Genomic DNA, 26,558 nt, shown 5'->3' with positions numbered 1-26,558 from the left:
TAGGTGCTTGAAGCTGATACAGCAGACACGTGGTAGCTAACTGCAGAGACCTTATGTTCTTTGAGAGAATCATGACAATCATCATTTACTTTAATCAATGATTATACTGTAACAAAAGTAGTTACTGATTTAACTCTGCAATCTGCCAGCCTGGGGATTGTTCATATTTTGTAAATGTGGTGCCCCTTGTAAACTTGTTTTGTAATATGCTATGTAAACACAAGTTGTAATTACTATTACTGTATTAGTTTTATTTTTGTCATTTGAGGGCTTTCTCATAAATATGGTGACAATGAGCAATTGGCAGTGTTCCTTACATTGTTGTGCCATTTTGGTCTCAAAAATGCCCTGGAGCCTTTGCTGCTTGTAAAACTTCCTTTTCTACCGCTTTTTCGGTCTTTCCATTTTCAACTGTAAAATGAAGAATAATTGTAACAAAAATAAGCCACACCCACAAGTTTGCATATGAAAATTTGCACAATGCATGACTATTTTTGTAGGTGCACTGGACAAAAAGAAACTCTAAGCTGAGACAGAGTTCCTATATGCTGTTCTTTGGAAAGCATTACTTCCATAGTCATACTCTGGAAATGAGTGGGCAGCAAATGTGTTTTTCATGACAATAACTGCAATGAGGCATGCAATCTATATTTGATATGATAAATCAAAACATTGCAAAGGCTGTAAGACATTAACACTTGTTTAATTTAACCATTTACAATATGGGAGGAGAACGAAGGCATTACAATTAACAACAGAGAGGGGGGGGCGACATGGCAGGAAACACTGCTCCGTCTTCATGGCGGTCTGGACAGTCAACCAGCTCCCACAGGTTCTCCGTTAGCCGCTGCCAGCCTGGGAATAACTTGAAGCACATTGTCCATGTTGACTGCTGCTTGATTCAGGTGTGGAGTCCAGGAAGAATGGATGATGGAAGTGTGACAACAGTTGCACTTCAGCCTTAAATGACCCCGGGGCCGCGTCCTATTCCTCGTCTTTGTTCTCGTAATTGTGTTTGATGTGTTTCCATAGTTTCTACAATAAAATGCAGATTTGATAAGGTTAGTTTCATATAAACACACTGTAGCGACATATGGAGTTGAGTTTACGGGCGCTAAGAGGACGCAACTGCTCGGCTCGACGGGCAAGCTAGCTTAGCTACATGAACGTCACTTCGCCCTCTGCTTACAAGGTCAGGATAAAAACAAGCATTAAAAACACCAGCGGACACACTTACCCCTTGATTCATTTGCTCAAAAATCGCTTCGCCGCCTTGGTCAAACAGTCGTTCGAAGAAGACTGCGCCAACCATGATGGTTATAGCGAAAGTAGACGTTCTCCTGAAGAGCAGGTTGTAGACGGACTTCGCCAGCGCCATGTTGGTGGAAGAGTGCGCAGGACCGGATGCTGGGGCAACACACGTCCGCCTCAGGAGGGGGGTTATTCGGGCGAAAGCGGTAATGACCCTGCAAGGACACCGTATGTTAGCGACGTGTTGGATTTGTTTTGTCTTTTCCGGCGCAGTTGCATGTACTTTTTTCGTGGTCTTTTTAAAGCAATAACAGAATCACCGAGGAGCAGCCCAGCGCTCCACCAATGGTTTGTGCCCTTTGCTGTTTAACGTTCATTTGAGTGGCTGTACGCATGTGAGCTAACTATCCCCATTTACAAACGCTGCGGGCAGATACTTGGGGATGCTAACGGTTTCTACGTTGGGAAGTGTTTGTTTGAGCCTCAGGCCATTTGTTTACATGTTCAGTATATCCCTAAACAGCGCTGTACATACAGATTTGTGGCGGATTGTATCCTCAGGGTTGAACAGGAAGTCATACCAAGGAATCTTCAACATAAAAGTTGTTTTGATCGACGCACCTCCATTACCAAACCAGGAGATGGCAGCAAAAGAATGTCAAACCAGTACAAGCTGTTATATATGATACTGCTGATGTTTTTGGTTGTTCTTGATATTAGGGGTTGGGCTGGTTCTAGATTGTGTTTTAGATCAGATCTGTTTTTTTACATTTGTGGGTTTTACATTAATTCACAGGAATGCAGAATGAATTAACAAATGAGATCCTTTTTCCAAAAGTAAACTAACTGACATGAATGCAAATGTCCTACATGTCAAAAATCAGTCCTTGGAATAATCCTAGTCCTAGGACTGATGTTTATAATTAATCATTATAATTATTATTATTATATTGTGATGCACACTTCAGTTAGGAAAGAATCAGTCGATTATTTAGTCAATTGACAGACAATGCGTTGTCGATGCAGGTCTCTGTTTTATATGATTGTAAATTAAAAATCTTTGGGTTTTTGTGGTGTTGTTTTTATAAAACATGACAAGGTGTCACATTGGGATCTAGGAAATCGTACTGAGCAATTTTGACATTTCAAAATCAATCAGAGAGCTTATGTCTATGGCAGCATTTACCTAGTGTAACACTGGGTATCATGGTATCTCACAAGAACTGTTTACATTAGCAAGGCTATTCACTCACCATGTGTTGACAAAGCAGTTATCTAAAATCGTTTTGTTTCTGTTTACAGTCTTTCAGAGGTTTTAAAGGTTGCACTGTGCTGATTTGAACACATAACCTGCACCATGGGGAAGAGATATTACTGTGACTACTGTGACCGGTCCTTTCAGGACAACATGCATAATAGGAAAAAACATCTGAATGGAGTCCAGCATCACAGAGCTAAAAAGGCCTGGTTTGACCATTTTAGAGGTGAGACTTGCATTTTGTTTGCACACAAAGATGATAGGACATATGATGCTCTTGTCTAAATGAGTTTTTATTAAACTAGACAGTGATCCTATACATAAACATAGAATTAAGTATGCTTACATTTCATCATGCCATCTTGGCTGGCCACCTGTTGATTTTACAGTGGAAGATTATATAAACAGCGATGCACCCACTATCAATTTTCTTTTTACAGACTCCGCAGCCATTCTGTATGATGAGCAAACAAAGAAACCCTGTAGGAAGTTTCTCCAAAAAGGTGACAGAACAGTTGAACTAAACATTTATTCTTAACTAGGAAATTATTTGAAATACCTGTTTGTGATCATCTTTATTTCCTGGGCTTTTTTAGGAATTTGTGATTTCGGCCCAAACTGCAGGTTTTCTCACATGTCCGAAGAGGAGCTGTTTAACTTAAAAAGACAGGTGGAAGGTGAGCTGTAACTCAAGGCTGGTGCTGTCTACCATGTGATTGAGAAGTTTTAAAATGAATACATTACTGATCTAATATGCCACACATTTAATATAGCATTTGCAACTATAAATATTATACTTATCTGAATCATTCTTGCAAGAAATTGGAAGTACACAAATACAAGTAGTACAAGTTGTCAGGTACATGTGATCTAAATGATTGTGTAAATGAGTCCATGTTGAGAGGAGTGAAATTTTTCTTGTCTTTCAGATGAAAGACAGCAGAGGGAGGACTCTCGGGACAGAATTATGCCTGGGCGAAGTGTAGAAGAATGGCTCTCTAGAAGGGAAAAGAAACGAAATGCCATCAGTAGCACAGGGTATGCACGTTCATTTTTGTTTCAACACTTAGTCATGCATGGTTTGCATGGCTAATGGTTGCTCCTGTTGATTTCGAATTCAGCTGTTCAATTATTTATGTTTTACAGAGGTCTGAAAAACAAGGAAGACAGTGAAGAGGGCCAAACAGAAAGTCACATACTTCAACAGCTTCTTTCCATTCCTGACCTTCCACCATCACTTCTACCTCCTCCTCCAGGCGGATGGAAAGTCAAAGTGAACACTGAATGGGGTTGAGAGATAATTACTTTGGGGTTCAAATTACTGTTAAATGGATATGTGACATTAACAGAAGGGAGAATGATACAGATAAAGTTGTTAAGGAAAAGATGGTGTCAGGTGCATATTTGAAGGTTTGAAATTAAGTTTTCAGTTGATACCAAAAAGCTGTTTGTTGCCATCTTATTTTGAAAACTGGAATAAAGTACTTTATCATGTCCTCTTTTTGTATAAGTATAATTATAAGTTTTTTAAGTATAAGTAATGTATTTTTTATTTAGAACTGATTAATTTCTTACATTTTATTTAAGATGTCAAGTTTAAGCAGCCAATTGAAAAATGAGTAAAAGTTTGTATTTACATTAAAAAAAAAGTTTTAAACAAAATCTAAGACTAGCAGTTTATACTGGCAGTAATCCTCATAATTGACATCTTGACGATGTCAGTGTGACTGTGTGTTGCTGATGGCTACACCATTAGCAGCAGAGTCCTTTACATTGAAATTCCTATCAGGGGTTACATTAGATGTCGCGTAGTCCCGAAAGGAGTGTGGGATTGCTGATCAAATGGAGATCATTTTTTGTTTTATTTTAATCCTGCGCTGCGTCACTGGGGGAATCTCACGACTTCATTTTATTTCTAACCCAGCCACTGGAAAACTCCATTTTACTTCCTAAATAGTAAAGTTTGTTAATACATTTATGTCAGCGAGCCTCATGCAGATCCATTGGATTTATGACTAATGTATTTATATTTGTCACTGGCCTTTTAAAGACATCAGATTATTCCTCTTAACTGAGGTTATGCTGAGATGTATATACTTTGAACTGTTTCCACATCCGTTGTATACACAATATAATGTTTACAGCAGAATCCTCATTAAAGTGCTCGATTTGTTTATGTCTGTTTAGTTTAATTTTGTCAATACTGTGTCCTATACTACTGTCTCAGATCTCCTGTGTAAAAGATGACTCTGACTTTAATGGAACTTAACTTACCTGCTTAAAGGTACACCCTGTGTTTTTGACCACTAGCAGCACTATGGAGCAATATGTTTTGCGTGTTGGTCCCTGTTTTGTTTGCATTGTTTCAGGCTATTCTGCTTATCGACAGTTAGTAGCGGTAACACGCCAACAAACGTAGCAATGTACCAACAAAGAGCCAAGAAGTAGACTGATAGGAACCAAATGTGGATATAAACTGCATAATTTAAAAATATTTTAAAAATCAGCTTTGCAAATGTTAAATGAGGAAGGAAATGCATTCAGCACTTTTGTTAAATCTCAAAGATCCACACAATGTATTTTGGTGAGAAACACTGAATGTAAACATACGATGTGTCTGTTTTCAAGAAAACTACATAAGGTGCCTTCAAATAAGGTTAGGCTGCAAAAATGAAGGCAAGTTCCTGTTCTTTTCCACTGAAAACTCGTTTTCAGGTGCACTTACCTTTTCTGTGTGACACAAAGAATCACAACCGGAGTCTATAGGCCTATTCTTAAGCCACCCGAAATTTCTTATTCCATAGCTCAGGTGCCCGTGTACATGTCACTACATGAAGTGCGCCACTATATAAGTCCAAGGAAATGGTCTTTCCTGCGACAGGCTGTGTGCTGTCCCCTGTTACTAATGAGTCATTAACATTCCTTCCCACCACACCGCCAGATCCAGATAGTCTCCCTTCCTGATCTGAAAGGGTTGAATGAGTAATGAAGTCAGAATTTCACTCTCTCATTTCACTGATATTAGTAACTATATATGACTATTGCTAGATGTGAATGTATACGGTAAAGTTCCTGTTTAAATATTTGTCGTATCCCCCTTTAAAATGTAAACAGAAAAACAACCAGCAGGCTCTTTTTTAATGCCTTTCTTTTTTATTAGACTACATGCATCTAGACACCACTTACATTAGTGTATAATTGATGCAGTAACCTCTACATGTGCAGTAAGAGTTACAGAAATAAAACAGCGAACGATAATCTCAATCTAGACATTAAAACTATAATGTCACACAGCTGGGTGGTACAACAAGTATTAACTGGAGGTTAGAGAAACTTTTATCAAGAACAGAGGAGAGACAAACATAATTCAGAGATAATTATTGGTATTGAGATTGCTGATGAGTCATTTTAATTTAAAAATACATTAAGCATCGGATTAATTTTTGTCAAAAGTGATTTTATCAAATGGATTTCTCCTCTTCCTAAAAGTCTTTCTAAAGTCACTTTAAGACCGGGCATGAGAGTGAAAGGTTTTAATACTCCAAATGACAAAGGCACAGAACAGAAGACAACGACAGTTCAAATCAAATTTATAACACCAATTAAGACAATCCATCAACATAGTGTACATAAATCCGCTCATTAAAACACTGTAACATACAGAATAGGACACAATATTTGCTTATATGTCTTAAGACAAGATTTGACACAGTAACTATATTTTACAACCGCACAAAACCCATACCTTACATGATATGTTCACATGGAGAGGTTATGTGATGTCATATAAGTAGTTCATAGATAAACAGTTACTATATATGAGATAAAATATCACTTTTATTGCCGAATGATTCTCACTGTCTCATCTTTTTCCTCTTGCAGTCGAGCTCTGATAAACTTTAAGATAAAAAGAGCGGGAAAAAATATATAGCACTTTGTAAAACTTGTCGAATTTGACAAATATTTTTTTAAAGAAAACATTCTGAAAAATAAATCTTAACAAATCAGAAAAATTAATGTAAGAGCATGGCCTTAATACACACAAGAACTTGTATCTGAATGTCCAGTCAAACTGGAAATTATACATCAGAAAACTGATTCTTTTTTTTTTTTCTTCTTTTTTTTGTATATTTTTGTTTGTTTGTTTTTTACAAAACATTATGCTTACATTCATAATAAAGTCACATAGATTTAATGTTTCACTTTTCCAAGTAAGAAAATATAACCATGTTATACTTTAAACAATATGTTGTTTTGGTGGTCCATGTAAAAGCCAGAAAACAACATTTTTATGATATGTTAAATTATTGTTCACAGCATACTGCAAAGTATTTAGTATTTTGATATTGTTTGCACATCCACAAAATTCAACATTTTCAGGAAAATGTCAAATACTGAGATTTTTTTTTTGCAATGTTCACTTTACAAATTGCATAATCATTTGAATACATACATCAGAATTCAAAATTTGATGTCACTCACATAGAACACACATTTACTTCTAATTTAATGTACATGCAAGTGTGCCATGTGAATTGAATATCCTCCATACTCATTTGCCATAAATATTACAGTTAATACCAAGTTTTTTTTAATGGATGAATTTATTCACAGCTGGTAGCTCAGGTCACACAGCTACTCAAATGTCTTTCATTATGACTCATCATGACTCGTTATGATGCATGTTATAGATGCACAGATTTGAAATATGCAGCAACGTTTTAATGGATCACATCATGTATCATGTTTCACATGTATCATCATGTATCAGAGACAGGTAAAAACATGTTTCACCACCTGTCTGATGGTCAGGAGATCAACATTTGTCTTGGAATCTGGGCTTTTTGCATAAACAGCCATGCACATACTCTTGTCTGATATTTCTTGGAGGGATTTTATGATTTCCTTTGGTGTCTTGCCTTTAATTTGGAGTTCACAGCAGTTCAATTCTTAAACCTACAGTTGTTCATGTTTCAGCTGGGAAAGCAGCTGTTTACAAAGAAATCCCCAGCTTCTGCTAAGCCAAGAAGTCTGGCTCTGAGCTTAAAAACAAACCACATAATTTTTAGAAAACTGTGACATCTTTAGAAATGGACAGTGGGATTTTTTCTGCAGAACAGCTGACTGGAGTATACAACATGTGGTTGAGGGTCACGATCTGTCTTCATGTCTCCTACCCTTCTCTTTTTAGCAATGCTTTCCAGAGTTTTCCTGTGCTTGTTCACCAGTTTATTCCAATTGTTGGGTTCTTTGTACTTCTCATTTTCCTGGTGGAAAATTTGGGCAATGGACTTTTCTTCCTTTCATGCCTTTGCTTTTAAATATCATGTTTAAGCTGAGCTGGGACTTGTTGGATGATAGCATGACGCTTTGTAAAACACGAAGTGTTTATGTTCATGTTTGTAGCATCTCACTAAATTAACAAATCAGTGCACCGACAGATATGCTTGTTTTCTTGACAGCCCCTGTGTGTAGTCCTAAAGCTGTATATAACTTCACGATATTTTATCTATGAGTCTACAGACGTGCTGGTGGCTCTGTGAGTGTTTACTTGGGCATAGCAGTGCGTTGTTGCCATGCTAAGACTCGCATGGCAACATGTTTACACTGACAATGCTAAGATGCTGATGTTTAGCAGTCATAGTGTTTACAATGCTCACCATCTCAGACTTAAGCGATAACATGCTAACGTCTGCTGCTTAGCACTACACACAAACTACAGACAGGGGAATGTTATTGGTTGCACAGGTATTTCCTCACAAACCAAAGTATTGGACAAACCAAAAATCTGACATATTGATGGCCCGAGATGAAAGGTTTAAGGATCAACAAAGTAATTACAGTTCATTCTGAGGGGATTATGAATGTCTGAACCAAATTTCACAACAATCCATTCAATAGTTGTTGTGATATTTCACTGAAAACCACATAGAATCCACTTGCCGCCATGAATATCTGCACACACACACAAACACACACACACACACACACACACACACACAAATGACAAACAACAACAGCAACAAAAACATATGGCAATCCATTCAACAGTTGCTGAGATATTTCAGACTGGACCAAAGTGATGGATCAAACAACAGGCCGCCAGGTCGTCCCTAGAGCCATTCCACGCTTTCAGTATGCCGTGATATTCCTTTAACTGATTTGTACACACCCTTGAGGGTTTTTTGTAACTCAAGAAGTCATTAAGTGTTAAGTAGCCCAATCTTATGTTTGGAATTACTCTTCTGCTAATATTTAGATCACAGATGGTGCCAGTTTAGTAAAATCTGTTAAACTGGATGTGAGTTGTTCTTCTGGACTGGAAATCTTGGCACACTGAAATAAACACTTAAAAGAGACACATTATGCAGTGCACAGTCATTTGTCCTTATGTTTTTAGGAAGTGATTTAAAACGACATAATATGTAGCCCATCATCACTTTTGTATTGCTTTATTACTATCACCAGCACTATCATTATTGGGTGCATTCCAAATGGGGTTTGGCGTTCTCATCAACAATACTGATTGTTTTGATATATTAGACACAGCACAGCTTTTACTACAGCACATACCGTACACTGAAATACTGAAAACATCAGTCTTTTGAATCAGAGATGCTACTGTTTTATGGTACTAATCAGCCCTTGAAATCTTTCTGTTTTACCATGGTAATTCTAGGGTTAGTGGTCATACAGAACCACTGCATGACATCAATTCGTTCATTATAGAGAGAAGCTGTGATAGCATCATTGTGGTTGTTGGAAACACTGGACAAAACCAAAAACAGTAAACTATTTGGGTAAACGTTAGCTTTTTTATCGTCCATCCTTAAATCCCGTGGTACTCAGCTGGAAACATGTATTTACTTCATCCCTCTGCGGAGCATTTGATTTGCTGCAATGAGCATCACACTGATGATGAATGCAATGGCGAAGGCACAAATCAGGCTTTTACGCACACATGTGTGTTTTTCCTGTTGTGTTGGGCTTGCTGTGGAAAAATATAGAAAAAAAAATTAGCACATCGGAGTGCCTTAACAGAGATTTTAAATATCTGAGCAACAATGTGTGAAATAAAATCTGTGAATGACACGTACTTTCAATGTCCACATGGGACTCTGGACTGTTCAGGTGGCTCTCCTCAGTTATGATGATGTTCTCAATGTCTTTCATAGTGAGGTGGTCACGAAAAGTATCATATAGCAGTCTCTTAAGCTCATCCACAGTCAGTTTCTGCATGTCGCACTGGGAAGACAGAAAACCCCGACAAAGGTCTAGTTAGCAGAGGAAAAACTTCAGTCTCAACACCCCGCAGTGACGCAGGTCAGCAAAAAATAGTGGTTGTGCCGGGTTGCTCCTGGGCATCAATGCTAGTCAGAGAGTGAGACTACCTAGTGGGCTATTCCATCAAAACAGCACACATTTTCATTAAAACCAGACAGTGAAATAAATAATTTGATAATGCTACAAAATTCAAGGCAAGGTACTGCATGTGACATAATTATTAGCATGGGGTAGCCTGTCAAGGCCATTTTAGAGAAGCACCTTGGAATAAAATGCATAATATAATAGTAATACTAGAATCGCTGTGACTCACTTTTACATTGTAATTTTAATAAAAACAGATGGCTCTCTATCCAAAACAACAGAAAAGCCCTCAGAACAACTTACTCAAAAGAACAAAGAGAATGGATTGAACACTGATAAAGGAGAAGGTATAGACTTGAGTAGACTTGATTGATGATACTGACAACAACATATACCTTCCAAAACACTGAATCAAAGTCTGCTCCGTGGAACTTATCAGGCATCCCAGCAGCAGAGAGTTTAGGACCAAGCAATGTGACAAATTCTTCAAAGCCAACCTGACCATCACCTGGGGAAACAGACACAAATAGAAACATGTCACTGTATAGCTCGTGTGCTGGACTATACACAGCCGCCTGTGCACTCATGAACCTTCTGACCAGTAGAGAGAGAGAGAGAGAGAGACATACCATCCATGTCAAGTCTTTGGATGATAACCTCCAGCTCCACCTCATTGGGCATGTAGCCCAGTGAGCGCATGGCCGTCCCCAACTCCTGCTTTGAGATAAAGCCATTCCCATCTCGGTCAAATACTTTGAAAGCCTCACGAATCTCTGTTGGAAGAAAGAAGGCAATAACTGAGTTAAGAGGGGAGAGGGAGGACAGAAGTATATAACAACAAGCCTATTAATACAGATTCATCACTCGCACTTTCACACTGTGAGCAACAGCTGGCTGAGTTGAACATGCTGATTTGAAGTATGTGTGTATGCAGTGTTTATTGTAAGAGTTAAAAGTAGTTTAAAGATTAGAAATGGTTTTAGACAGTTACTCTGGTTCATTGATCCAAAAGCTTAATCCCTGTTTCTTAGATGTTTATTTTTTGATGAAGGGGAAGCATGGCTGAATATTTGAGTATATTTTGTGTTTGAAGAGCGAAAACTGATGGACCGAGAGCAGTTTAAAACGTTTTCTTATAAATAGTGCAGATGAGAGTCCCATTAAGTCTGAAAAATTCATTAATGGATAAGTCTAGTGATATTTTGTATTTTCTAATTGTCACTAATACCCATGAAAAGACCCAAACCAATAAAAAATTGATTCTAGTATTATATGTGTAGCCAAATCCTGATAAACTATGGTTTGTTCCTCTGTACCGTAGACCTTCAGTGTATTAAAAGCTATCAAAAACACATCAGTGATCCACACCGCTGCACTGAGTGACATGACCCCTCAGTATGATAAAAAACTGTTTATTTTGAGTAAATCCCAAATACACCGCCCTGCTGCCATTAATGCCCACTACTGCACAAAAAAAAACGCCACTGAAAATAGTCCCAAACAAATGAACCATTTGCTCCTGTCTCGGTAACATTTGCCATTTTTAAAGATTTATGTCTTCAATGGGAAAAATGGACTTGGGACTGAGAGCAAAAGACGGGGTAAGGTAGTCCAAAGTTGAATGTTGAATGTTTCAGCACCATGGATAGAGACAGAGGCGCCGTAGTCGGATGACAGAGGCTGTGTCTGAAATCAATCTCTTGTTCACTCATTCACTTCCCCACACATAACAATCAGTCTGTAGTTGACTCTTCAAAGAGCGCCAGAGTGAGACTTCAAATCATCATCATTTTGAATCATCGCTAACAGGTGTAGTGTCTCACAAGTGTAATTTTCATATCTGCTTAAATGTGATACATTGCATTGCGGTCCACATGCCACGGACACAACTTTTTCAATCTACTGAGAAACTTTAAAGGGCATTATACAGTGCATAAATTTTACACTGAGAATTTGGACCCTCAAATAAAACGTTGTACTGTAAATATACTGCAATTCATAGAAAATAGGGAGTAATTTCGGACACTGTGCTTGAATTCTTGAGGAAACCGCAGAAAGAGACAAGCATGACTGTAGTTGAATGTTTCGGCCCCATGGATGGAGAATGAGACAGAAGAGAACAGAAGCATCAGGATGAATGCCGAGGAACGCAGGAGCATTCTGTGAGCTCAGATTCAGCCAAGGGCATCAAAACACATTGGACAACGATCCTAAACATGACAGCCAAAGAGCTTCTTAGGGTGAAGAGATAGAATATCCTTGAATTGCTGAGACAGTCACCTGATCCCAGTCCAACTGAGCTGTATTCTACTTGCCGATGGCCAGACTAAAGGCAGAGAGACCCCGCAACAAGCAAGAGCTGAAGGAGAACGCAGTGAAGCTCTGGGAGAGCATCACCAGGGAAGACACAAGGTGTCCGCTGATGTCTGTGGGTCGAAGACCTCAGCGATTGACCAAAAAGGATTTTCCACTAAATATTAAATATGATGTATTTCTCCTATTGCTTTTGGACTCCTACACTTTGGTCACTATGTCTTAAAGGGGCTACATCTCCAACATAGGTTTTTATATATTGATGCAAACCTACTCAAATTAAAGCTCGGGCACTGCACTTTAATGTAGTTTCCATTATTTTATTTCAAAATGAATGTGCTGAAGCACAGAGCCTTAAAAGAAATGTGTAACTGTCCAAATACTTACTGTCTGGACTGTATATACGTAAGTACATGTAATAGTACAATGTGCAATTCAGTACCAGTGAAGTAGCCTTTTCCTGATTTGCAGTAAAATAGATAAATAATCGTACTGTGCAAATTCCTTGTTTGCTATAGACGTGTACTAGTAGGCACCTTCAGATCCAATACTTGTTGCCAGAGCCATAACACAATTGGCTGTGTAAGACCTCAGTGAGCGGGTTTATGTGTTTTTAATTAACTACAACCTTTGGTAAATAATCTATAAACATTGCCATTTGGCTCCTGTCCTCACCCTGCTTCACAGCATTCTGTTTGAAGTGGTGAAAAGAGCGGTTGCACATCAAAGGCACAACTTGGATGGTTCTTTTTTGATGTAGATCCTCAAATGTACAAGACGCTTCAATGCTTGCTCAGTAGTCACACGTTGTATGAAATGTTTGATAAAATGTGTGTTAGATAAAACAAGACAGGCAACTGAGCAGGTATCATCTGTCCACCCCTGTACAAATGATGTAAATCAATACATGAGCAATGCGTGCCTGCTATACTGGAAGCAGAGGGGGAGAAGTGTTGAGAAGACCAAAGTAAATGAACACTGGAATTAACAGAATAAAATAACAAAACCACTCAGTCCTCCCTGTACTGTGTATGTAGGTGGAAGAGAAGGAGTAATTCCTAAATGGTTAATGCAATATTTTTGTTAAACCCCTCGAATTAAAGCTTAAAGTCGACACTTCAATCACATTGTTATGGCTTCCTTTCAAAGCCACTGTGGTGTTGTACAGTGGCAAAATTACGAAAATTGTGTCACTGTCCCAATACTTATGTAACTAACTGTATGTTTTACTTGAATACTGCGTCTAAACAGAGGAGCTCGTGTGAACTTAATTTGAACGTCCTATGCACCGAAAGCAGGCACCTAGTGCTCCTACGATGAAGAAAACTAAGCAAGCACCACCTGTAATTTGCATGCAAGCCCACAAGTGGACACGCACTGACCATCCATCTTGTGTACATGAAAGACTGGGAGACCGCAGTTTACGAGGGATAGCCCACAGTGACAAGCTATAGCCCTGGGAGAAACTGTTGAGGTGCATAAATTGAGGTCCTTCTGGACAAGTGACATTGTCTGAACCATACCTTGACATATCAGACACAACATATTTGTCTAAATTACAGCCAGCCGGACATCCTGAGTTTTGTTATCTTCATTCAGCACCACCCTAGATTGAATGTCATGACCTCTGGTTCCAGTGACAAATAATGAATTCACTGAGCCAGCTGAGCAGTGGCTGGACTACTGATTGTTTCACACCATGAAGAGTGAAAATTTAAAAAATGTACAGATGCAACCACCACAACTTCTCTGTAAAGGAAGAGTTAATTATAATCTCATATACAATCGATCGTCCGGTTTTAAAAGATTAAATAGTGATCATCTACATTCTTGACATAGATGATGTGTAAATGTTTGCCTTTTTTTGTTTTAAGATTTAACACCATATGGTGCAACACAGCACAAGTACAACAGCCTTGGAAATGCACCTCTGATACAGACTCAACAAATACTGATCATTGCACGGGCCTGCAAACATATGAGCATAAAGCAGATGCAATCAGACTTAAATACACAGATAGGTTCAAAGAGAATACACATAATACCAAAGAACACCCACCGCTGTTGTAAGAAAAACAAACTGGTTTTAGAGAAGTTTTAGAGGCTTCTAGAAACATTCAACAAACTCTTTCAACCACTCATTCAACAAGCTTTTGTTCTACTGTGAGTCCTTGATCAGAGACTCTAAGTAACCTTGCACAGCTGTGAGGGTGAAAATGCTCAGTTATCTGATGTCAGGACCAGACCATGAAAATCCTTGTACTGTATGTAATCACAGGAATTTCAAAAGAAAAAAAGAAAAAAATGTCAACACTTTCCTCGCAGCAGCAAGTAATCATGGTCTGTGTGACTAGACTTTCTAGTGGGAATTCTGCACTAGTGGATAGGAGGAGGACAGTTTAAGAGCATTTACTGAAGTACCAACTTGTTTAAGACTTTTGAGCAAAACATTAATATTATTGTGGAAAAAGTTATTGGTCAAGTCAGTGTCAACACTGTGACTGTAAAATTACTGTAAAATATTATCAGTGACTAAAATATTGTGGCACATCGCTCATAAAAGATGAGGTAATGGCATTGACTGTAACACTGAGTCAAACACAATACGTCATCCGCCTTCAGAGTCAAGTCAAGATAAAAAACATGGTCATTGGCGTGTCCACAATGACAAATATGCTGTACGCTGACTGAACAGATTTGGAGCAAATTCTTTGGTATATGTGTCAGAAGGGTCATTGACAGGGATATCAAAATTATGACCATAACAATAATCCTGAGCAAAGATGACGAATATGACAAGAGAACATGCTGTTATTTTGTGCAGGGGCATCATACTGTAAAGAAGCATGCAACATACTATTTTATCGCTGTTGACTTTAAATGCATCCAAATCAAATTCTTGTCAGAGGTTAGTCAAGCTCAGATATTTGGACATGCTGTGTGTAAGTCATCTATGACAAAGCCCTGCACTGTGTCCCCGTCTGCATTATTGTAGAGATGAAGTTGATGGGATGACAGAAGCAGCATTTTATGGGCCCAATTGCTTACACTTAAAAACAGCTGGACAGTATCATCAGACAAGTAACAAAAATAATTATAGGGTCACCTGACAAAAAAAGGATAGAGTTTAGAAAGAGCATGGATTGAAGTCCAAACTATAAACAAATGTCCAACTTCCCTTTTGTTAGTATTCGCTATAAAAGAACTGAATAAAACCCACTTTGCTGGCAAAATACTCTCCAGACCAAGTGATAAGTCTGCATCTATTGACGCAAGGGAAATTCCCATAGCAAAATAAATTTGATTCAATCTAGCCACAGTATAACTGAACAACTGAGGCCCTGCCAGATATGAATCTGATCTTGACAACACTGTTTATTGAAAACTGGTTAATGGATGGTCCAAACAAATGTGCATTGAGTTTTGACTTTGTCCGAACCAGTGAATAATCTCTTTTTATTTCTGATAATATTCAGACTTTAAGTCCTGGGAACAGGTGCTGCATCATCTTGAAAGGGGTTCTGGGGACTGCAGAGGAAATATTTCTGTCTTTGTTGCTTTTCACTTTGTCACACAAGGATGTCTTCGGTTGGTGACATGTTTGTAGTCTGGCCACCACTCTGTGCCACTCCTCCTATTCATTGGGGTGGTGCCTTCCAGCGCTTCCTCTATTACAAATTTTCAGCGGCCTGGACTTGAGGCAAAAAGGAGAAACAAATTACTTAGAATGATATTACATTGAACAGCCTTTGGAGTTTACTGAAAAAATTCATCAAATTTTGCCAAGCAAGAACAAAATGAAATACTGACTACTGACTACTTAATACTGAATTCATGGCTGGTTAGGCCATCAGCTGCCGAAAGAATCCCGATGCCAATTGTTTTCTAGAGAGCAAACAGGACTGTTGATGTTTATCTATTCTTAAATGTGGAGCTGTTTGTTATTTGACATACTGCTGCTGTAGATTATCGCCTTTGTCCTTCATTCATCATTTCAGTAAATCAGGTGTTGCCTCATCCTAATCCTTTCCCCTGTGAGAAGATGTGCTTTTAGCATCCCGTATAAAATTCATAATAAGCTGGAACTGATTTGTCTCAAACATCAAAGAGTTATTTTTGCCAACCCTGAGATCTGAACCCGGCCTTACAAGTCTGCCGACCTCCCCAGTGAGATAAAACAGAACGTGAGAACCAACAGATCCAACTGACCTTTCTGACCGACCGACAGATTGATTCATGCGGGTTGTTGGTGCAGCTAAAAACGTCCATGAAAACGGTCCATGACGAAGGCTGATGCCAAGAAGCCCACATCTGCACATTGGCAAAGTGTGAGTGGCAGAAAGGCCATTGAAGTTCTCGCATTTAAATATTTAGAAAAAATCCCAAATAATGGCTTGGAGCCAGAGGAAGAGTGAATGAGACCAGCGTGGCCTCTGGAGAAAGATGACACCTTTATATCCTAAACATGCCATATGTATTCAAAAAGAAGCTATCTAGACATTGGTGATTCAAAACCAACAACAGAGAAGATAATAGATTCTAAAAGTGTTTTATTCTGCTTTTTTTTTTTTTAAGTGGCCAAGTTACAATTAAAAGAGCAAAGCCAAAATGCTTAGCATAAATTGACTGTGAAATCTGTAAGTGTGAGACTTAACTGTTGACTAAACTGTGTACTTTACAGTGTGAGTATTGTAAAATCTTATCTATCAAGTCTTAAAATTACTTTTTGAAACACACCTCTTGCTACATTAGCGTGAGAGCCACTGTTTGGTGCCACATTTGGTTTCCTTTCCATGAGCTCTCAAGCTGAGGGGGCTTGTTTCAAGACTGCAGAGTGAGTATTGTGTTGATTGGGCACTTGCTTACTGTATGATCTCCAACAAGTCGCATCAATATCACATTGTTTCTGCCGTGTTCCTTTTCTATTGAGTATCACATATTAGGGACCGTGTTGAGAGAACCCATGCTCCCAGTATTTCTGTGCACCGGAGAAGCTACAAGAAAAGGCTGCCGTGCGATTAAGAAGAAACACACGCTGTTCTTTGAACAAGGAACCAAACAACGTATCCTTGAGGTAAGGCATCCACCATGTACCACCACTGAGAGCTCCCTACTGTGATATTCCAGTTTACTGCAAAACAACTCTTCACCTTCAGTAATGATCATGACATTGCACAGGAAACAGTAATAGAGTTAACACAGCAGGGGGTAGACGAAGAGGTCTCTTGACTCCACGGGAACTGAAGAGAAGAGAAGAGAATAATAGCAACTGGCAGTCTTCAGTCTCCAAAGTTACTGTAAGTGGAGGAACAGAACTTGTTATTATTCACAGTAGGCGTTGTCTCAAAATAGTCACCACCTTGTCAAAGCTCATATGAAATGTGAAACGCTGTTTTTTCTAATCCAGATTAGCTCTTATATTTTTTTTAGGTCCATTATCCAGCAGACAGCCCAGTCACATTCAGAATCTGCGTATCTATTTGAATTGGAAAAAGGGAGACTCAAGCCCTCCCACTAATTGCACTCGGCTAGACAGGATCTAAAAGGACCTTTTGTATTAATCCAAGATGTAGCCAGTTGCTGTGATGAGAGGGATGCAAAAAAAAGGCAATGGATTTGTGTGTCTTTTTTCAAAGGAAATGAATAATCTTAAATTAGGTACAGCAACCTAAAGTCCAGAGGTGACAAAATATTTCAAAATATGACAAGAGCTCATGAATTGAGAGTGTCCGTAATTGTCATGTTCTCCTTAAAAGTTAAAAAAACAAGGATTTTGTGTCCTAAATACAACAGTTTTCTTGTCACAAGTCTGCTTTTTTAGGTAGTTACAGAAGATTGGTAAAAGTATAAAAAGATTCACCGGGAGATTAATCAAACTGTTTTCATTAAATGAGAGCCCCCCCCCCCCCCCCATTCGCTAAATAAATAATGGTATGATGACACCCATCACATCCTTCTTTCTAATAATGACAGGGGGAAAACATGTGAATAATATGAACCAGAGGCTCCAAAAATAAAAACATTGCACAGCTGAGAGAGCTCCATTAGGGCTCTCTTAGCAGAACACAAATACTGTCAAAATGATGCAAATGTACAAATAAATAATTATACTAAAGACTGTGGAAATATCGCTAAATTGTCCACCAACTGCTAAGCACACTTATCATCTCGTTGCGAAAAACAACAGATATTTCTGGCTCGGTATAAAACCCAAAATACACATATATGTAAGCAACTATGGGTTGTCATAGTGACATTCTGATGGGGATTGATAGGTTTGTATCCTGCTCGCTTTGTAATGAGCTAAAATTCAGTTCTAGTTGAAATTGCTCTGAAGCTCAAGAAGCTGCTATGCTCTCCTACATGCTGACAAAGTGCTATTTAAATACTGCACTGAATACTCCATTCATACTCACATTGATTGAATGTGAGCACACACAAGGCTTTCGCAAAAATAACCACAAAAAAGGTTTGTTCATTCAGTGCAGTTCATTACTTGCATGTCGGAGGTGGCAGTGGTCAAACTGGATACGAACAGCTGACGCCATATTCATGTTGTTGTCTGCCACTAATAGGTGAACTGAATTATTATGATATTATTATTATTATTATTATTATTATTATCATTATGAAAATAAGATATGATGTACCATGGTGTGACAAGACATGATGCTTTGTTGTCCATGTGGAGAGTCTTATAATAACACATACACATTGGGGGAAAACACAAGTCAACCCATCATCGCAACTCCCACACATTTACACTTCATCTATACCTTTCTTTGCTGCACCGGATTTACGGCGCCTTCACTTTATTACATTCACACAAACACACGGAGTCACTCGAGACCGCCAAGATGTGCTGCACAAGCCCTGCAGCTAAAGCAACTCCTTCTGTCAAAAAGTACTTGAAATACTCCCACTACCTGCACCTCTTTGCAGGCTGAGTTGAAATTACGTGACATGATCTATTTGGGAAAACTATTGAGAATTATTAAGAATTACAGCTTGACTTTATTGTTGCTGCAGTTTTCAGGCCTAACTCAGATGAGTTATTGCTCATATACACAGCGCAGATTTGACTTCAGCTGATCTCTTTTGTTGGTTTCTGACTTTGTTTTTTATTTGATGCTTTGTGTGGCTCTATGTTGCTTTACTATAATCAACTGTAACCTTTATATCCCTTACTGAAGCTGCTTTTCCTTGTCAGATCTCTTGGGATTTTGATTAAACTATAGAATAATAGTAAATTTTCTGTTGAGAATATGTCCAGTTCTCCTCTAATGAGACTGAAGCATGGCTGTGTGAGATTAGGTAAAGCCAGACCCTTCAGACTTTAGTATTTGAATCCTGATTATGAGGCTATTTGAATCCTGATGATGATGTTGTTGGAAACTGTGAGTCTCTCTGGACGGCTACAACAGCAATGAACAGACATTAGTCTTCGACCACAGAGGAAGCCACATGAAACAAACAACAGCAAAGATAATGGAGCCTCAGGTGTCTTGTCTGTGTTTTTTTAACCTTGCTCGCCACAAAATGAAAGATGATCACACACATGTTCACTGTTTGTGTTTACTGATCTCAGCTGGAAAAGAGTGACCTATTCAGTATTTGTCAGAGTACAGAGAGCACCTCCAACCACTGTAAATCTGGTCTGACAAATATTACTCTGTTGGTGAACAGTGTATTCACAGTTATAGATCCCCGACAGCTGCAATACAGTAACACATACATATAGTGCACACACACACACACACACGCACACACACACACTCTTATCTGTTAAAAATGGTGCTGCAAAAACGACTCCAATTGTAAGCACAATGGAAGACAGCTTTGCATACAAGGTGGAAGACGGTCTGCACTCCATTACAATGCCTGATGTCTGGGGGATTTTCCTGCTGGTTGTGATCTATAAGTACTGTTCACATCCTCTGTCTGGGATGCACCGAGGAGTGATACGAGCTCGCAGAGGCCTCCAGTAGGGTAACTGCCGGGAAGTCATGACTGTTCAGCCATAAAACAAGAGTCTTATCTATGTCAGCATGTGTGCAGTTAAAGTGTCTGCCGGTTTACTGCAAGTTATGGGCTGTGCTTTACATTTGCAATAGTATTGTTGACAGGATCCTTTTTTTTTAATTTGACATATTGATCAAATAAATATGTACTTTCGTGAAATGGGTTGGTGGTAAATGTCTTAAAAATATGAGATATCTGATCGTGGTAATTTTTTAATAACTCTGGGTCTAATCACACAAATATAAAAAGCACGGATTATTTCCTTTTAAGACACTTAAAGTGCCAAAATATTGCTCAACACTTCCACACAGAATCTTGACTGCATTACAACATTTACATATAACTACATGATCAGGCATTACTATGTATACATTTCAGATTGTAATGATTTAAAGGTAATGGAGAAATTTCCATGTACATTAGTCAAAGTATCATACAGGTTTTCAGGTACCCCCAGTTGTTCGTGCATAATGGGCTGAACTTGGCTGCCGACCTCGGTTTTAGTATTGTGCTCATTAAACGGGGAGATACTTGGCATAACATTGGATCCACATACAGACATTTACCAGATTATGCTCAGTGAGTGTAACTCTTTCACACAGGGTGAATACACACATAAATGTTTAATGTGTTTAGGAACATGAATAATATGGTCATTACTGCTATGACACCGACATAAACAGTCTGAATGGCTGAAGGAGCTTAAGTGTAGATGTAAATTATGATGAATTAACGGTCTGTTCCTTCCACAGATACATAGAAGGATAACGGCAAGACTACTTAAACAACCCAATGCTCAAGGTTAATAATTTGAAAGACTGTATAATTAAAATTTAAATATATCAGGTTTTGGATGAGAGATATATAAAGCTCAGATATGTAAGCACGTGCTTTAAATGAAGTAGGAGAGCTACTGCTTTTACAGTAGTGATGGTTTGAATACATATCAGGATTTATGACAACTGCATGACACAAGGGCAAAGAAAAGGGCAGGAAGCCTTGCCACTGACCCTGCACACCTAGGCAACCATCTGTTTAAAAAACATTCCCTTGCAGAAGATCCATTAAGAGCAGTGAGTACGTAATCAGCCTCCCTAAAACTCACCCGGTATAAATAAAATCCTCTCTACTCAGTGAAAGTGTCTCTAATCCTCATCACTGTTACTACTGCAAATACATTGCTCATTGTACCAGGAGGTTTTTGCACCATCAGTATGATTTTTTAGATTTGGAATGAATCGCATGCAGTGTATCCCACACTGAGGTTTAATGGGATTTATAGAGTTGTTCCAGGTTAATATCCAACGTGGGTCATATTGTCAATATTCAGTAGTTAATACTTCAGATTTGATTGAAATCCAAATAAAATGTCAGATTAAAGACAGCAAAGATTTTAAGATGGCAGAATTCCAAAGACTGTTACAAAGATGTTTTATTTGTTAAGTATAATGTATTTGACAATGCTACTTGCAAAACCATTTGTTATAACGTAAGATATACCACATTATGTCACCAAGACCGACATCACAGGAAATTTAAACAGCATGTCGAGAAAATGTTGTCAGCTTTGTTCTACAATAAAGTAAATGGGAGATGTCTCAGTAAGTTGAATACAGTCAAGCTTCTAGTGATCATTTGAGAAACTCTGCCTCACTGCACTTCTGCATGGGCTTCAACACTGGAACCAAAGTGGTCACTGGTTCCTTAAACATCGAAGTACCTGCTGATATTGTCAATGGCCTGAAGAAGGCTGGCAGTTGTTTCGCATTTAGCTAAAGTTTGGAAATAAGAGAAGCTGCATTTAAATGAACAGAAGATAAGTCAGAGATACGCTTTTAACAACTGCTGTTAAGTGAAGGGATTTCTAAGTTGAGTCTCAGATGGCTCTAAGTTGTCAGATTACACTGGGAGTACATATATATATATACACACACACACCAAAACTATTATCATAAATATGATTAGGAAGAGTAATTACATGAGTCGAGCAATCAGGGAACTCCTGCCCCAAAGTAATTAAGTATTTTGTGGATGAAATAATATTTCTAGTTTGATTTCAGACCTCTATGTAAAAGGGAACGATTCTCACTCTGACACACTGGACTGCTGCACTGTTCACAGACCAACAACATTCGTTGAGACAGTACTGCAGCTCCCACACTGTGGGTTAAAGGTGGGGCAGCAGATGTGTAAAGGGTAGTAGGTGTGTGGGAGGCTGCTGGTTCGAGCCCTCAGTCTAGCTGAGGATCTGTAGATGTAAGAAGAATTTGGAAACTTGTATACCTCTTTCTTAACACACTTTATCTGTGCTGGTGGAGCTGCTCAGGGACAAAGAGGCAGAGCACTGTTTACCCCGGGTACCACTGAGGTGTGAGGTCCTGTTAATGTGCAGTGCATTATGTGCTCGGTGAGTGTTCCCTGGGAAAATACATTTACGGTTGAATGCTCTGTCACACTATGTTCTGAATATGTAATGCCACTCAATTAATAAACTGCAGTTTGAAAAGACTTCTCCATTACCTGAAAAGCTGTATCATCATTGACCGAGCAACTTCTGCAACAAACATTCTTGTCATTTCGCTGTTGTTGTAATTCTTGCTTATCCATAGCCAACCTTTTAATTAAATTTATGTCGTCATTGCAGATAGTGGATTTTTCAATGTCAAATGAGTGGCTCAAAGCAAGGGCAGGCAGCCACTTGTGGGCCCTGGCAACCTGCAGACGGAAGAAGGGGAAATGGAATTCCCCTCTCATAAAAAGATTTTGTGATATCAAATCTGATCTGAGTTGTCTCTGTGTGGTAGTCTGCCTGGCTTTGCTCCAGATCACTGCCAGCTGTGCTTTCTCATGGCGAGGACCATTTGCCAAAACGAAACCTCCGTTCCTAACAGCTATGTACCAGTGATTTCGATTCCCCGGTAGATCTTGTATGTGGTCCAGGCACAACAATGTGTTGTAGATGGTCGTTGTTGTTTACCAACGACAAAATGCAATGCATCAAACAAACCCAAAGGAGATGAGAGGATGAAATTCAAGAATAGAAGTAAAGCAATCTCCCGTCTTATTGATGGCTTTTTATCTGCCATGGATTATTCTTTAAGAGGCATTTTAAGAATAATAATGGCAGCTGTTTCCCCTGTCCAAGGCTCCTCTTTTTAGGGCACATTTTAAGCCTTGTCTTGTCTATAACACAAATGACCTACAGTAAGTGACATCAGGTGCACTTAATACTCACGGGTGCCATGGACATAACCAGGAGGTACGGCATCCCGTTAAACTATACTCTTAACTCCCGAGTTTATGACAGGGTGCCATGTATGGCGAACTTGGGCAGTGTTGTGAAATGTGTGCTGCTGAAAAGCACAAGGATTACCCGCTATTTACCGCAATTGTTGGGGGATGGTGTGAAATTTGGAACTGATGTACAGACGTTCATGCACATTGCCCTTGTGCCAAAAATCAGAAGCAACAATAGAGCCAGGTGGAGAGACAAAACGGAGACCACAACACACATAGCCTGTCCCACATTTTGTGGAGCATCTGAACCTCCACCGGGATGTGCGGTATCTGAACCTCTTTACCCACAGCCTGGCGTGCACTCAGATTTTGAGGATCGGGAAAAGGAAGCGCACACCGGCGGGGATCTCTCCAGGGTCCTGAACTGCTTTCACCAGCTGAGACGTTGCATTCAGATGCGGCAACTCTTTTACAATGCCAACTTGAAACCACAATCCAGCCGACCAAGGAGACAAGACTCACCTTCCACCTCATCCTCAGGCAGGTTAACAGGGGTCCGGTAGGAAAGGACATCTGGAATAGTGCAAAGTCCCTTGTACATGAACCTGGTGGTCACAGCACGCACTGGCATTTCTGCGAGGGAAAACCAACAACTGTGTCGCGATCTTCATATAGCCGAGCTCTCCGGAGTTTTAAGAGAGACCCCTTGCTACTGTCCTCGATATTTTAAAAGAAAAATCTCAAGCAAATCACACTGGAAGCCCCCCCCCCCCCACCCCCCCCCCCAGCTCCGCAAAGTTCAACCCTCGTCGTGTTTTTGATATTTTCGACAGTGCCAAAAAAAAAAAAAAAAAAGAATATGAATGAAGGTCCCCCTGCACTGGGCTGCGTGTTTGACCGAGAATGCACCTTGTAAATCGCCTTGGGTTTCAATGCGCAGCCTGTGGCAGCCCACTGTGAGCAAAATCTGAGGCAAACAGGCAACGCTGCATACCGAAAACTTTTACTTCGTAGCCTGGCGAACAAAGCGCCAGACTGTCTGGAATGTGTTCGACGGCGCTGGAGCCTGAAACGACCGTTCAGGTGTTGATTAGCTCGATCCAAAGAGGTAAACGGGCTACTTTGTCATTCTTCTACTCACGTAGAGCATTAGGGAAAAAAAAATGATGAAAGATGAGAGGTGTAAATGAAGGAGAGAAATATTTGCACTAAATCGATCTTTTCTCTATCGATTTCACCGATTCCTCCTACGCGTCTTTTTCTATCCAACAGTCTATTCCCGTCACAGTCTACCTCACTTTTCTTTCCCGTTTTGGCATCTTCTTAGAAAAAGAAACCAAAAAAACCCCCAAAACGAATCGATGGTACAAGATAAAGCAGCAGCGCTGACGAGCTGATCCTACCCAGTAAACCAGGTACAAACAAAATCTTGTAACATTTTTTTCTGTTTTCTTTTTCCTGGAGAGCAGCTTCAAGGGAATCCTGGGTGACCCCCTCCTCATCTGACACGGACGCGCTGCATGAGGCAGTGGAGCTTCTCCCTCTCCAGCTGTCTGCTCCAGTCTGATTTGGTCTCTCACAGAGCAGCACACACACACACACACACACACACACACACACACACACACACACACACACACACACACGCCTCTGCCATACTGCTGCCTCTGTCACAGCGGAGTCTGTTGACCGTTTCCAAACTGTCCGCCTGCAATGAGAATTTTCTTCCTTCTCTCAGTTCGTTAACTGAAAACACGAGTCAGAAATACTGTTGGACCAGTATACAGGCTGGCAAAAGTGAGGAGGTAGCAACAAGTGAGGCCCTTGAGCCCCGCTACTAATTTCTTTTGCACTTCGGCTTTTCGTTTCAGTGTCTTGTCCCGAGGACACTTTGACATGTGTACGGGAGGAACTGGGGATCAAAGCTCATGTACACAGGAGACAGGATCCGGAGAGTTAAATGAGAAGCTTGACACCAGTGTCATGTCTGGACGACGAATATGAAGCTGAGGCCAGCAGCCTGGCTCTGTCCAAGGGTGACAAGATCAGCCTACCGGGACAAGGTCAAGGTTGTGGCTTCATATTTACTCTACAGACATCATCATCATTAGACTTCATCTAACTCGCCACAAGAAAGTCAGTAAGTATATTTCCCAAAATGTCAAACTATCCCTTTAATCAACAGAGCCGGAACTCGACAATATTAGAATAACCTCAGCTACTGACAGTAAGGTGACTGCAGCGAAGGACAACTCGCTCATCAGCGCAGGCTGAAGATATTTCCCTTGCAAAAGAAGCAATTATTTTCCAGGAATCCTGTGAAGGCCAAAGCTTTACGGGATGTGTAACACTCTTATGTTTTTTGTTTTTTTTATTCAAACTGACGGTGGCTTACAGGATAAATCTGAATTTGCTCATGACAAAGACCCCTTTTCCTGAAAATGAGCAATCCCACAGAGAGGGTTACATGCCGCACACTTATTTTATTTATTTAAACCCAAATACAAAGAAGCAGAATGCCAGCTACACAAGTGCAGGGTGTGCTGAGAGAGCTACAGGTGGTTCCACTGGTTCGTTCTTCAAGGGTTTACAGGGCTGACAAGTCTATTCCCCTCGGAATGGGAAGGGGATTGTCTCTTTTTCCGCTGCACCTGAGCCTCCTGCTACAAGCACACTTCTTAGAACCTGGAAAACAGGCTTTGTTCTTTCTCTGAGGCAATATGGTGGCTCAGATTCTGAGACTTTAATCATTTTCATGCAGTCTTTAAAACTTCACATGGAAGCACGTGGTGGAGAGTAGTTCAGACATGCAGTAATTGTATTCCAAGTAATATTTGCTTTTGTTGTATCTAAAGCTTTTCTGTGCAGCTCGTTTGAAACAGAATAATATTCTCAAATATCCAACACAGACACTGCATTCATGAATCGTATTTGTTACCATGAATCTTTGAACGAGTACACAACACAGAGCTTTTATTAAACATAGATTACTCAGAGGATCATTAAAACCACCACAGTCTCTTGAATTTGCACAGTAATTCATTACACAATAACCTTCATAACAAAATGTAAAAACTGTACCAATATAAAAACAAAAATCAGACTGTCC

The 26,558-nt window shown here is 39.6% G+C and overlaps 3 protein-coding genes across 3 annotated transcripts; 1 reads left to right on the top strand and 2 right to left on the bottom strand.

The window, feature by feature from the left end:
* Positions 1 to 682: 682 nt before the first annotated feature.
* On the bottom strand, positions 683 to 1,436 carry LOC120806855 (cytochrome b-c1 complex subunit 9). The gene is made up of 2 exons (XM_040158352.1): positions 1,238 to 1,436; positions 683 to 1,035 (listed from the first exon to the last, which is right to left on the bottom strand). The coding sequence occupies exons 1-2, from the start codon at positions 1,376 to 1,378 to the stop codon at positions 985 to 987; spliced, it is 192 nt and encodes a 63-aa protein (XP_040014286.1). The 5' UTR covers positions 1,379 to 1,436; the 3' UTR covers positions 683 to 984.
* Positions 1,437 to 1,468: 32 nt separating this feature from the next.
* zmat5 (zinc finger, matrin-type 5) lies at positions 1,469 to 4,689 on the top strand. The gene is made up of 6 exons (XM_040158351.1): positions 1,469 to 1,599; positions 2,554 to 2,735; positions 2,950 to 3,012; positions 3,106 to 3,186; positions 3,439 to 3,547; positions 3,656 to 4,689. Exons 2-6 carry the CDS (start codon positions 2,609 to 2,611, stop codon positions 3,801 to 3,803), a joined length of 528 nt encoding a protein of 175 aa, XP_040014285.1. The 5' UTR covers positions 1,469 to 1,599; positions 2,554 to 2,608; the 3' UTR covers positions 3,804 to 4,689.
* Positions 4,690 to 9,372: 4,683 nt separating this feature from the next.
* On the bottom strand, positions 9,373 to 24,080 carry cabp7b (calcium binding protein 7b). Its single transcript, XM_040157916.1, has 5 exons — positions 23,972 to 24,080; positions 10,507 to 10,650; positions 10,273 to 10,385; positions 9,607 to 9,754; positions 9,373 to 9,500 (listed from the first exon to the last, which is right to left on the bottom strand). Exons 1-5 carry the CDS (start codon positions 24,078 to 24,080, stop codon positions 9,373 to 9,375), a joined length of 642 nt encoding a protein of 213 aa, XP_040013850.1.
* Positions 24,081 to 26,558: the final 2,478 nt, after the last annotated feature.

This window comes from Xiphias gladius, chromosome 20 (assembly GCF_016859285.1).
Source record: "Xiphias gladius isolate SHS-SW01 ecotype Sanya breed wild chromosome 20, ASM1685928v1, whole genome shotgun sequence".
Taxonomy (NCBI): Eukaryota; Metazoa; Chordata; class Actinopteri; order Istiophoriformes; family Xiphiidae; genus Xiphias; species Xiphias gladius.
The sequence above is the reverse complement of the archived record's forward strand: the minus strand, read 5'-3'. Positions and strand labels throughout refer to the sequence as shown.